This window comes from Apium graveolens, chromosome 1, assembly GCF_009905375.1.
Source record: "Apium graveolens cultivar Ventura chromosome 1, ASM990537v1, whole genome shotgun sequence".
Taxonomy (NCBI): domain Eukaryota; kingdom Viridiplantae; phylum Streptophyta; class Magnoliopsida; order Apiales; family Apiaceae; genus Apium; species Apium graveolens.
The window spans coordinates 179,090,707-179,103,443 of record NC_133647.1 but is presented as its reverse complement, the minus strand read 5'-3'; the positions used below and the strand labels follow the sequence as shown (position 1 = coordinate 179,103,443).

The following is a 12,737-nucleotide window of genomic DNA, read 5'->3' as shown; positions in this document are numbered from 1 at the left end:
AAATTTAATTGGTAGAAAAAGTTGAATTTAACATAAATTATAGTGATATAGAGTTCGATATAAAAATAGATATGAAATTGGTAAATTAACGAAGGAAGTTGACTTCAATATAAATTATAATTAAAATTGATCGACACGATAATTAGAATTAAAACAATTAAGTAAGGATAATTAAGTAATTTCGGTAAGTACTGACCGACCGACTAACAAATTTTTAATATTTCATCTATTATAATATAGTATAGATAGTATAGATACGTAATTACCTTTTTATATTATAAATACTATACTAGTTTTGGAAAATTTTGAAATATAAACTATTAAAATGAATATCACAAAAAAATAGTGTCAACAAATCCCAAACACACGCTAACCGCGACACCGGAACTTAATTTTGTCAGTTCTGTTGGTCCTGTATTCATGCTCACATAAAACTAATTTCACACACACACACACAACTCGCAAGATGTATCTATATCTTTCCCAACAAAAAACAAACTATCTCTATCTTTCTTCAGCTGTCAAAGTTCTTGAAAAAGATTTTAATGAAAGACTGCAACTTGATCTTTATATAAAGGTACAAAAGTCTAACTTATAGATATCTCGTTTATTCTGTACAGACCCATCTTGATTTTTTGCAGTTCTGTGAAGTTTCAAGCTTTGATTTTGCTTTGGTATGTTATTTGATGCTGTTTGCTTCTTATTATTATTTGAGACTAATGAATAATGATTGTTAGTTGCTGTTAATTTATGGAAATTCTTTAAATAAACTTCATTTTTGGATTAGGTGATGTGGTTTTGTATTTGAATTTAGTTGTTTATCTGACTGTATTTACTGATTTTACTTGATTAGGCATTTAGGTAATCATTTAAAATAATTACTCTTTTGAGATTTTAGTTAGATTATGGTAGATAAGTTAATGCAACTTTTTATCATGTTCTTTCTGTTTGGTGCCAGCTAAAATATATCCTGTAACAGTATATGAACCAGTTACTGTCTATTAACATTAAATGAGGAAAATTGTTGAGGCTTTTGAAGAGTTGGTGGTAACATGGTATCAAAGCTCGGCCTTAGACTTAGACGACTTCTCGAGTTTGAACCATTTTGCTTGTTGCTCTTTGGTGAGATTGTCCCCATTGGTGGAATTTAGAGACCTTATCTACCTCTAGCATTCTCAAATTCAAATCATAGACACCTTTGGTTATTTAATGCTTTTAGCCTTTAGGTAAGATTGTGCTCTTTAGCCGGATTGTTATGTAGTTGGATTTAGAGATGCACAAAAAGCCCGAGCCCGAAAATCTGGCCCGACCCGATCCGGTCAAAGCCCGGTCAAGCCCGGTCCGGTTAAAAGCCTGGGCTTCGGCCCGGCCCGGCCCGATTAAAAGCCCGGTTATAATCTGATTATTCTAATATATTTTCTTATATATTTATAAATTCACATTTACTATAAATATAAATAATACTTTAAACACATATATATTTACATATTTGTGATTAATAATATTATTTATATACTTCGTTGCATAAATAATGAAAGAAGATATAATAAGTACACTATATATATTTGGATATCATTGTTATGAATATTTGGATATCATTGTTATCATAACAATGATAAAATATATTATATAAACATGTTTATTTTTTGCTGAACTTAAATATTTTCAACGAAGTAATGTTTTCATAAAATATTCCATGTAAACTAATACATTTTTACGATGATCTAGTTGCTAACACATGTATTCTTCGGAATCTCTAATAATACTCGATCCGATTTAAATTAGAAAAAAGCTCGGCCCGATCCGATCCGGCCCGAAAAAAGCCCGGTTAGGCCCGCCTCGAGGGCCCAAACGGGCTTTGACATTTCTGGAAAGCCCGGCCCGGTCAAAGTCAAAGCCCGAAAAGCCCGTCCCGGTCAAAACCCGGGCTTTTTAAGGCCCGGTCAAATCCCGGCCCGGTGGGCCTTCTGTTGGATTGGTATGGTGGTCCATTCCTGTAGGTGTTAGTGTTACAAGTATAAGATTCATTTATCGGTTTCTAGTTTCTACTAACACCTTACACTTGTAAGGCTAATCACTCCATTCCTGATTTTTGGTACTATTTATTCCCCTACGATCTGTAGGCTTTACCTCAATTGGCCAGTACCCTTTCAAAGATGAATTGCATGTTGAGCTTAGTAAAACCAGTATATTTGAAAATCCTTTACTGATAAGAATCTTTCTTTCATTGACTGTATCTGTTTAAGCGAGAGCAAATGTCCTTCAACATCTGAACAGGTTTTTCTAATCAGATCTGGCAGTCTGTCATGACCGATGATGATACAACTACCCTCAGCTACTGGTTGAACTGGAGATTCTTCCTCTGCGGGACATGGGTTTTGACAGCTATGGTAGCAGCAGCAGTGCTCATATGGAAATACGAAGGTTCTACTGTTAGTAAAACCCAGAGAAGAGATGATGAACAGGAAACTGTAGGGTGTTTGAAAAGGGACGAAGCGTGGAGCACATGTTCGAAGGCAATTCATCCTGCTTGGCTTCTCGCTCTCCGCATAATTGCTTTTACTGTGCTCCTGGCATTGCTAACTATTGACGTAGTAATTGACGGGGGCGACATATTCTATTTTTACACATTGTAAGTTTCTCAGTTTCAATTTTGGTACCCCTGAGTTCTAACATAGACTAATTGTTGTGATTTTGATCTTTTAAGGAAGCCTTTTTGGAAATATATCCAGTGGTGGTTTGTAACATCTGTTTATTCCTCCATGCTTCTAAAGCTTGAAAATGTTTTTCGTAGAGTCTAATTATGTATTTAGCACATTGAAAGAATATGTATTGATCCGTTTCTGTAAAATTTTATAATTTGGACATGGTAATAGTGTATAGATTTATTCAAAGGTTTTCTTGGCGTTCTGGATTAGCAAAATGTCTTTAATCGCTGACTCTAAATTCTGGGAAGTCATGACAGCTCATAATATAAATTTGAGCAGCATTTTTATAAAACTCTTAGAAACATCCCATGATCAGAAACATGACAAAAAAAACAAATTACTTGCCACCTTCCTTTTGTATACACTTATTCTGATGTTTATTTGCTGCTAAACAGGTGGACATTTGCATTGGTCACAATCTATTTTGGGGTAAGTAAATTGCTATCTTCTTCTTAGGTCTCCACAGTTTATCTGTTAAAAGTACTTTTAACACACAACCTGGATATTCATAAACTCAAGATAGTTGGAATTTTCAATGTTTATTCATGTCAATATGCCCTTTTAGATTGGGTCTTCATTCTCCCTTTATGGATGTTTCAATTGCTGCAATGAAGTTGATGATGATGGGGCTGATTTTGCGGTTGTAGACACGGAACGCGGCTCTTATGTGGCTCCCACATTTGAGGACAATCCAGATCTCTCCAGCATTCCCATAAATTTTCCTAGCCAGGAAGAACCACGTGACCATAAAAGTGCAGGCTTTTGTAGCTATGTCTTTCAAGTAGTTTTTCAGGCAAGTTCTCTTTCATTTTTCCCCACCTGAAGTTTATTTTTTTTTGCATGTTTGGATTTTCTGCACTAAATATCAAATATAATTTTTTGTAGCAAAAGCTTAGGTTAATTGTTCTATAAACTTTTACTCCAGTTATTTTATAAGTGAGATACAATTATAAATTGGTCTATTACACCTGTGAGCTGTGACTTTAAATGGAAAAAATAAATCAGAAAGTACAGGTCCGAGGGGGTAGCTGTATATGAAACAAATTCTTTGTTAGTATTTTGTCACTAATTTTTAGATGTGCTCTGGTCTTTAAGAATCATCTCGTAGGCCTAAGCATCAAACAAAAAAGGGAAACTCTGACCGCTTGTAAAATTTAAATGGTTCGAACCTCCCATTTTGTTGTGTCTAGATTACCTGCTGGTGTCTATCACCATTGATATTTGAAGTGAAACAATGACACGATTCAACTTTTATCTTTAACATTACAAATCTGATTTTGCTTGTGTTCTAACTACAAGTTTGCTAACTTTTTTCTCGTGTTGTAAACTAATGCGATTTAGCATGCGAGTAACCTGATCAATAGGACTTAGAATAGAAGTTCTAGCAAAGTGGAGAGGTAAGCGGAAGCTTTTAGTTATAGTAGAATATAAATGATCTCATCATATATTAATGATTAACTAAGCCTTTTATCATTTTTAGTATCAGTTTAGCTTTCAGTTTCTCATAATTCAGTATCAGTAAAGTTTTTGCGTAGTATATGACAAAAAGCTAAAATAGACGTACGTAACTATACTTACAATATCATCCTAATGTTGCCTACTATTAGTAGTATATGACAGAAAACTGAAATAGTATGTAGGTAACTGTACTCACAGTATCATCCTAATGCTTTAGATTGATGAATGGATCATCATCATTTTGGAAATGCAATTTTTTTCTGCATATATAAAAAAATCTTCTCAGTGTCATAAATTTATCTCATGCTGCAATCTGCTCAGTTATTTTTTCTTTGCAGTTTTTTGATTTCTTCTATGAATAGATTTCTGCAGGAGCTGTAATGCTTACTGACGGGGTCTTTTGGTTTGTCATCTATCCATTTTTAACTCCCGCAGATCATAAATTACACTTCGTAAGTTTTGTAGATTCAACCATCTGATCGTTCATAAACTAGAGTTAATTGTGCAGGAAACATTATTGTTTATTGTAATTTGCATTTGATTGCTTTGGGATGTAGAAAACATGTCACCTCAAATTCCCTTGTCTTAATTTCTCTTGTAGTTCCCTCTGTAGATATGTTCTTGATTTGTAATAAAAAAAGTTAGCTCGTAAAGTTCATAGTTATAAGGTTATAAAATTTAGTTTGATGTAAGCATTCTATATTTCTTAGTGGAGAAGAATAACTCTCCTTTTCAAGAGGTTTTATCAATAGGATGAAGGAAATTATTCTTTTTTCTATTAATGAAGCAAGGAAACTGCAGTATTCCTACACCTATTCTCTTTTTATTAGTCCATACTTACACTGTTGACAGGTTGTATGTAGATATGGCTTTGTCAAAAGTTGATTTTGCGTTCTAAGTTTGAAGTACAACTATTCTCTCTAAGTGACACTTCCCACAATATTTTAGTTGCACATGGAAAACCCAATTGTCACCCGGTTCTGTTTGTGCTTTGTGGTAGTTTGTTCACTGTAGGCTTAAATATATCATACTGAATAGTGAATACAATATAGGATATTTTATCTGAAAAATTTGCTAATATTTTCTACGGTTACGTTTTTGCTCGTACCTGTGTATACAGAGCTATGATACTGTCTCAATTGCCAACATGTTTCAAAAAATTGAAGAGTTAAAACTTAAAACTAAGTTTCAATATTTAGTTTTGACAGTAAAATTGGTAATTATATTCATTCACAAAACATATATTTGACACCTTTTTCTTTAATTACTGCAGCTCGAAGTTTGCATGCATTCTCTAAATGCTGCATTCCTGCTTGGTGATATAATATTGAATAACTTGGTAAGCGGTAGGTTGGTGATAATCCTTAGTTTTGTAGGAATGTAAGTTTTATCTTTAATGGATGTTTAGATATCCTCCCCGTATTTTGTAGGACTAACTAATATTATCATTGCTTCCAGAGGTTTCCATTTTTCAGAATTGCATATTTTGTCCAGTTCACTTGCATATTTGTCATAGTCCAGTGGTCTATCCACGCCTGTGTTTCAATGTGGTAAGTTGGCTCTTTTTTGTCATATTTTCAATTTTTTTACCTTCAAGACCATACTGTTTTTTTACGAATTAATAATGCCTAATATATTCTTTCACAGGTGGCCATATCCATTTCTTGAATTGTCATCTCCGTATGCTCCAATATGGTATGTATCATGTATATATCTCTTATTCTCTTTTAATGACCATAACGTAGAAGGATATAGACATTACATTATGTGTGAAACTTTAAAGAAGCAAAGAATACATACTGTGATGGTCTTTATCTACCTTGTTCTCGCTTTGGATTTAAGGAATCTAGTTTAATGATGTGATCCATAAGACCATTAGATAAGTGAGTTTTCTGTCGCGACTTACGGTTGGAATAGATTTTTCTGGTACACAGATAACTCATTTATCTGTGACATTCACTGTTACACAGCTAACTCACTTGTGAATAAATTATTCTGATATGCTGATAACTCACCTACGAGTTCTTTATTGCCAACGCTGTAGATTTTTTCTTTTCTAATAAATAGTGTACAAATAAATAACCTTAGGTATTTGTAATAGGATGTACTGTCAATGGCGATCTCGCCATTGTTGTCATAAAATGTCACTAGTAATCACACAGTTGGAGTACATTATATGTTCTCTGTTGCGATGAAACCTTTGCAGGTACTTGGGCATTGGCTTGGTTCATCTTCCATGCTACGGCATTGTCCTCCTAATAGTTCGAACTAAGCAGGTCTGCTTGTCGAGATTATCCTAATTTGAAGCACGGAAGTGTAGGCTCAACACCACCTCAGAGTTGAGCATTATATAAACCTCATCTCCCCCCATCCTTTTGCATTTATCATTCATTGCTCGTGAATCATTATTGTTTGTAACTTTGTATATTGGAAGAATAAATTTTTTATATTGTTCATATTGTGACACATGAACTAAATTCATTAATTCTTGTATAGGGGGCTTAATTTGATGTTCAGTGAAGAATGACTGTTAGCCTTTTGTTTTCCTAACTAACTATCCAATGTACCAACTTTTCAGTCATGAAATCGTAACAGTATATATACATGTAGCCGAACCGAGGGAGGCTAACCAAGTGCGCAACAGTATATATAGCCGAACGAGTAAGGCTAACCAAGTGCGGCGCACCTTTTAAAAGCTACACTTAGAAAGGTACAGAAAACATTTACAAATGGCAGAAAATGTCAATGATATTCAAAATACACGGAAAGTGTCATTTTTGAACTTCTTTTTGTGAAAACAAAAACTATTACATATAAATAGAAAATTGAATGTTCCAACTTAAATCCAATAATTTGGACAACTGAATCTCGCATTTCTTGAAAACAACAAATCAGAACTATACAAACAATACTATAAATGAAAACGTGGATTAGATAAAATCATAAATTGTATGTATTTTATTCCATCCACGCCCACAACGTTTTTACTATGATCAGTTGGTAGGTACAATGTGTGCCTTACCTCGACTCCCTCTGCATGGTTCAAGATAAATATGAAACAATTTGCTAAAATTATTACATTAAATTTATAATGCAAGTGATATTTAAGATTTTCTAGTTCACACTTACAAGGACTCTACGAGTATATTTTAAAATTTATTATTATAACAGAATTATTTTATAAAAACACAATTCGACAATGTATATAATATACCCCACGTCCCCACCATTCCAAAAAAAAATTATAAATTCGAACCCTCAACATTACAAGAAACAGTATAAAATCTCTTTTATTCCAAACTATAAATTTATTAATAAAAACAAATAATAGAATAAAAGTATTTAAAGTCTATAAATACACGAAGCCTCACTCACTCATCTCCTTACCAACCTTACCTATATCTCTGTGATCTTCTCAACGGTAATCTCCCACCTATACATACGTATAATGTAAGTATGGATCTTCATTTTGTAATTTCTAGATCTGAAACAAATGTAATTGATGTGATTCAACTACTGTAGATCTGATTAAATTGATTGTTTGTATGTATATATGTGTGTGTTTGTGTTTATAATTGATTTGTGTGAATTTGTGTAGTTGTAAGAGAGAAATGGCGCGAAAGAAGATCAGAGAGTACGATTCGAAGAGGTTGTTGAAGGAGCATTATAAGAGGATTACTGGTGCTGAGCTTGCAATTAAATCTGCTCAAGTATATTGTTTTTTCGAAACTTTTCGTGTCGTGTTTTTTTCGTGTTTTTGTTTGATTTATTGTTTGTTAGATTACATTGTGTGTATACTTGTTAGATTTGTATCGATGATTTGGATGGAGATGTAGATAAATAGATGTAAATCAGTAAATGTAATGAAATAGTTGATGATGACAGAGTTAGGTGAGTAGAGGTGTTTTGATTCGGTACATTTGAGTTGCGGTTTGCTGTGTTTTGGAACTGGCATTGTTTGTTACCTGGAATTAGCATTGTTTTCGTGCATCGGATTTAGATTGTAAGGTTAAATTTTTGTTGTGGACGAGGATTGCTGGTTCTGAACTTGGTACTAAATGTGCTCAAGTATGTTGTTTTGTCGGTAGATTTTGATGCGTGTTTGTCACATTACACATACTAATATATGTAGTATGCTTGTGTGTGTCTGTGAATTTATGATTATCATTATTTGCGGAGCTTGAGCTAGAAACTGTTAATTTTATGGAGAAGTTGAAGTGTACAGAATGAATCTCGGATAAATAAAGATATTTTGACTATCATGATGAAAGTTACATCCGTGGTGATATGTCATTGTGATTGTTTTTTACCAGAAACATTGTCAGCTGGTTTAGGATTAGTATTATTTTGTCGATCAGATTTAGAATGTAAGTTTGTTGTAGGGAATGAGCTTTTTAATAAAGGAAAAACATGTTAGATTGGTTCAAGGGTAACAATTTGGAGTTGGAATGAGCTTGTTTTTCATAAGGGCTAGACTTTAGATTGGTCAGAAGTAATATATTTGGAGTTGGAATGAAACTCTTCTTTTAACTGCTGCATAAATGTAGTACTTTATCCCATGTATAAATCTACACATTGACAAGGTAAGAAGAGGAAGAAGTGATTTAGCCTAAAACCTAGATCCAGAAAGCTGAATGCCTTTATAATTTCTTTTAACAATAATGGTGTGTCTTATTTTCGAAAACTTAGAATGACAATTTTCCAATGTGATATTTGTACTTCATCGTATTTGAATGGTGTAATAACTTTTCTTTTGGTGAATTAGATTACGGAATCAACTAATATCAATGAGCTCGTAGAAAAGGAACCTTGGCTTTCCTCCTCCAAGTTGGTTGTCAAACCTGATATGTTATTTGGAAAGCGTGGAAAAAGTGGGCTTGTTGCATTGGATTTGGATTTGGCTCAAGTTGATGCCTTTGTGAAAGAGCGACTTGGGAAAGAGGTATTTTATCAGTTATTTTCTAGGTTTAAGAATTACTGTTAGTTTACCTACACATAGACCTAACACCTAGGCTAAAATCTGTATAATAATCATGTCTTATCGATTTGATGTTCAGGTTGAGATGGGAGGATGCAAAGGACCCATCACAACATTTATTGTTGAACCATTTGTTCCACACAATGAAGAATTTTATCTAAATATGGTCTCAGATCGACTTGGATGTAGCATAAGCTTTTCAGAATGTGGTGGAATTGATATTGAAGAGAACTGGGATAAGGTACTCAGAATGTAAAACTGATTTAAAGATTTTGGTAAAACTGCATGCAATTCTATTTTGAAGTTGTAACTTGTTCTGCACCTTTCTCTTATTCAGGTTAAAACTATATTTGTTCCAACAGGCGTGTCAATGACACCTGATATTTGTGCTCCACTGGTTGCGACTCTCCCCTTGGAGGTATGCTAGTAGTTAAACTATAGAAATGAATGTGCTGCTCTTTCTTATTATTCATTCTTTCATGAGCAGTTACGGTTTCCTTGTATAGAAGGAAGTCTTTCCTGTGTAAATGCACCCTTATGGTCATAGTGTGTGAGTTCAGGGAATTATAAATCCCTCTCTTTAATTTGTGTCTAAAGTTTCTATTCTGGCCTTTTCAAATTATGCAGATCAAAAGTGTGATCGAGGAGTTCATCAAAGTGATATTTATTGTATTTGCAGGTATTGTAAACTGATTAATTTATTTCAATAGTTTTTGTTCCCGCCCTTTCCCAATGTGGCCTCTGCCCTCTAAATTCCAAGTTTTCTCTTATGCTAGATTTGGACTTCACTTTCCTTGAAATGAATCCTTTTACTTTGGTTGATGAGAAACCTTATCCTCTAGACATGAGAGGAGAGCTTGATGACACTGCTGCTTTCAAGAACTTCAAGAAGTGCGTTTCATCCTATTTTGTTGATGATTTAATCTGGATCCTTGTACATTTTGCTTTACAGTACCAGGGCTTATAATGTTACCTTAAATGTCTCTGTTTGTAGGTGGGGGAATATTGAATTCCCATTGCCCTTCGGAAGAGTAATGAGTTCTACCGAGAGCTTTATTCATGGGCTAGATGAGAAGGTATTATAGGTTCTCTTAAATTTCTCAAGTTTGTTTTAAGAAAATCTTCTTTCTCTTGGAAACAATTCAATCTATGGCTGGTATTTGTTAATTTGATGCTAATAATGTTAAATATCATGCACTTTAGCTGGTTAATTGATGGAATGGTGGGATAAGGGCGACACTAAAAAATGAGACGAAAGCGCATGTGAATTTTAAATTCCATTTAATATTATGATACTATTACAAGGGTCTAGCTAGTCAGAGCAATTTAGTTGGTAGACAAATCAGGTACTCTAAACCATTATGCCTTCACAATTTCTTCTGCAGACAAGTGCCTCTCTGAAGTTCACTGTTCTCAATCCGAAAGGACGAATTTGGACTATGGTTGCTGGGGGAGGTGCCAGTGTCATCTATGCGGATACGGTTTGTGTTCCATTTGACAATTTGGGGTGTTAAGATCATTTGATAATGCCATCAATGTTTCCTATTTTAAATTAAATTAGCTAGCCTCATATAGTAATTGTCTGTTTAGGTTGGAGATCTTGGTTTTGCTGAAGAGCTTGGAAACTATGCAGAATATAGTGGAGCGCCAAATGAAGAGGAGGTTTTGCAATATGCTCGAGTTGTGATTGATGTAAGGACTCTCCTAACAATGTTTAATTTGCATTATAATGGGAAAAATGTTTAAATAAATGCACTCAAAACAATTCTTGAATGAGTTTTAAGTATATCCAAACTTAGTTTCGATTTCATCGTCGTACCTGAATATAGTTATCCCATTAATCTCTGGTCTACAGTGTGCAACTGCAGATCCTGATGGCCGTAAGAGAGCCCTTGTAGTTGGTGGTGGAATAGCCAACTTTACAGATGTTGCTGCTACATTCAATGGCATCATTCGTGCACTGAAGGAGAAGGTGAGTGTATAATTTTACGGATCATGCTCGTTGCCTTGTCGTTTTGCTTCCCCTGTATGTGTAATTCATTGTTTTGGGCATCAATTGTATAGGAATCAAAGCTTAAAGCTGCCAGAATGCACATATATGTGAGGAGAGGAGGTCCAAACTACCAAAAAGGTCTTGCAAAAATGAGGGCCCTTGGAGAAGAAATTGGCATCCCAATTGAGGTATACCACAAATCTGGTGTTTCGTAATTTTTTTTTGCAGGGAATTACAAATTAATCTCAACTATCTCCTCCATCTTCTCCTGTAGGTATATGGACCAGAAAAAACAATGACTGGGATATGCAAACAGGCAATAGACTGCATTAGTGCAGCTGCATGAATATCGCACGTCTTGTACCAGCCTTTATACGAGTTCTCGTCTTGGTTGTAATCTTGTAATCTGCATGTTTAATTCAGTGTTACTGACATTCTGTTCTGTAGCCTTGATGTGGGATTCTGTTCTGGAAAATTTCAGTTCAATAAAAATGAGCCAGTTTGTTGTCTTTCCCTACTCTGCTTTGCTGGGAATATTACATTTAAAATCGATCATAAAAGTCTACCGTGCTGTGCTTTTTAAGAAATGTAACAAATAAACAACATTTTCTTGAAAAAATGACCAAATTGCCGTTTGTACTGTTCTTAGTCTTAAGAATATTTTATCACGCTCAATTTATCTATGTTATTACATAGACGAAATATTAAAAATTTAGTAGTACCTATTTTTTGATAGAGGCTGATTTTAATGAATTACCTTTTTAAAAACAAAATGTTAAATAATTATTAAATTTATATGAATTCCTTACATGTTATTAGTGAAATAGGACTATACAAATCCGCGTCAATCCGGATCCTGAAACTTACATCATTCTTCTTATACAATACATAAAGTGTTTATAAAATTTCTAACTTGGCAAAAAAAAAAAAAACTCGTTTCAACTTGCATACATTGTTCTCAAGTACTTGAATGAGATGGGGGCGGTGGGGAAATCAGCAGTACACTAATTTGTCATTTAATTTTGTCGAGTATGATGAAATTCGGGAAATGCATAGGTATTTAATTTACAAAGTATAAGACATTTCGAGAAACACTATAAAAGTTGATATCTTGGATATATACAAGGTTGAAAAGGGAAAAATGAAACAAGAATTAGAGTCTTTATCTGGTAGAATATGTCTTGCATCTGATTTATGATCTTCATCAACCATGAATGGGAACTTATCTCTTAGTGCACATTTTATGGTTGAAAATTGGGAGTTGCAGTCAAGAATCTTAAATTTAAAATTTATGCCTCCACCACATACTGGACAGTTATTGGCAGAATTTTTTTTTGGTTTGCTTAAAGAGTGGGGAATTGAGAGAAAGGTGTTTTCGTTGACTCTTGATAATGCTTTTGCAAATAATTCTTTCGTAGAGATTTTGAAAGGTCATTTGAATATGAATGATGTCTTGCTTTGTGATGGAGATTATTTTCATGTGCGTTGTCGTGCACACATCTTGAATTTGATAGTTCAAAGTGGCATTAAAGTTGTAGATGATTGTGTAAGTAAAGTTAGAGAAATGGTAAAATATGTTAGAGGAGCAAAAGGAATGATG

The 12,737-nt window shown here is 34.0% G+C and overlaps 2 protein-coding genes across 8 annotated transcripts; both read left to right on the top strand.

Annotated features, from left to right (window-relative positions):
- Positions 1-349: 349 nt before the first annotated feature.
- On the top strand, positions 350-6,682 carry LOC141672185 (uncharacterized). Of its 6 annotated transcripts, none has more exons than XM_074478728.1 (9): positions 350-577; positions 2,292-2,632; positions 3,104-3,137; positions 3,274-3,501; positions 4,529-4,618; positions 5,440-5,512; positions 5,625-5,716; positions 5,814-5,861; positions 6,373-6,682. In XM_074478728.1, the coding sequence occupies exons 1-8, from the start codon at positions 467-469 to the stop codon at positions 5,832-5,834; spliced, it is 990 nt and encodes a 329-aa protein (XP_074334829.1). In that variant the 5' UTR covers positions 350-466; the 3' UTR covers positions 5,835-5,861; positions 6,373-6,682. The 6 variants fall into 6 exon arrangements, with proteins under 6 accessions (XP_074334829.1, XP_074334821.1, XP_074334837.1 ...); XM_074478720.1 differs by having other exon boundaries at positions 352-577; positions 5,440-5,505; XM_074478736.1 differs by having other exon boundaries at positions 444-577; positions 2,278-2,632; positions 5,440-5,505.
- Positions 6,683-7,463: 781 nt separating this feature from the next.
- LOC141672176 (ATP-citrate synthase alpha chain protein 1) lies at positions 7,464-11,646 on the top strand. Of its 2 annotated transcripts, none has more exons than XM_074478706.1 (13): positions 7,464-7,616; positions 7,765-7,876; positions 8,932-9,108; positions 9,224-9,385; positions 9,482-9,562; positions 9,772-9,823; positions 9,921-10,035; positions 10,139-10,220; positions 10,530-10,625; positions 10,735-10,836; positions 11,000-11,116; positions 11,209-11,325; positions 11,412-11,646. In XM_074478706.1, the coding sequence occupies exons 2-13, from the start codon at positions 7,778-7,780 to the stop codon at positions 11,481-11,483; spliced, it is 1,272 nt and encodes a 423-aa protein (XP_074334807.1). In that variant the 5' UTR covers positions 7,464-7,616; positions 7,765-7,777; the 3' UTR covers positions 11,484-11,646. The 2 variants fall into 2 exon arrangements, with proteins under 2 accessions (XP_074334807.1, XP_074334811.1); XM_074478710.1 differs by having other exon boundaries at positions 7,565-7,587.
- The last annotated feature ends 1,091 nt before the right edge of the window (positions 11,647-12,737 follow it).

Excerpts from the sequence above, each read along its gene's own strand:
- LOC141672176 (XM_074478706.1), top strand. The coding sequence starts at position 7,778 with ATGGCGCGAAAGAAGATCAGAGAGTACGATTCGAAGAGGTTGTTGAAG. Across the intron at positions 9,386-9,481 it reads TTGAAGAGAACTGGGATAAG|GTTAAAACTATATTTGTTCC; the intron begins GTACTCAGAATG and ends TCTCTTATTCAG. Across the intron at positions 9,824-9,920 it reads GATATTTATTGTATTTGCAG|ATTTGGACTTCACTTTCCTT; the intron begins GTATTGTAAACT and ends CTCTTATGCTAG.
- LOC141672185 (XM_074478720.1), top strand. The coding sequence starts at position 467 with ATGTATCTATATCTTTCCCAACAAAAAACAAACTATCTCTATCTTTCT. Across the intron at positions 2,633-3,103 it reads ATATTCTATTTTTACACATT|GTGGACATTTGCATTGGTCA; the intron begins GTAAGTTTCTCA and ends GCTGCTAAACAG. Across the intron at positions 5,717-5,813 it reads CACGCCTGTGTTTCAATGTG|GTGGCCATATCCATTTCTTG; the intron begins GTAAGTTGGCTC and ends ATTCTTTCACAG.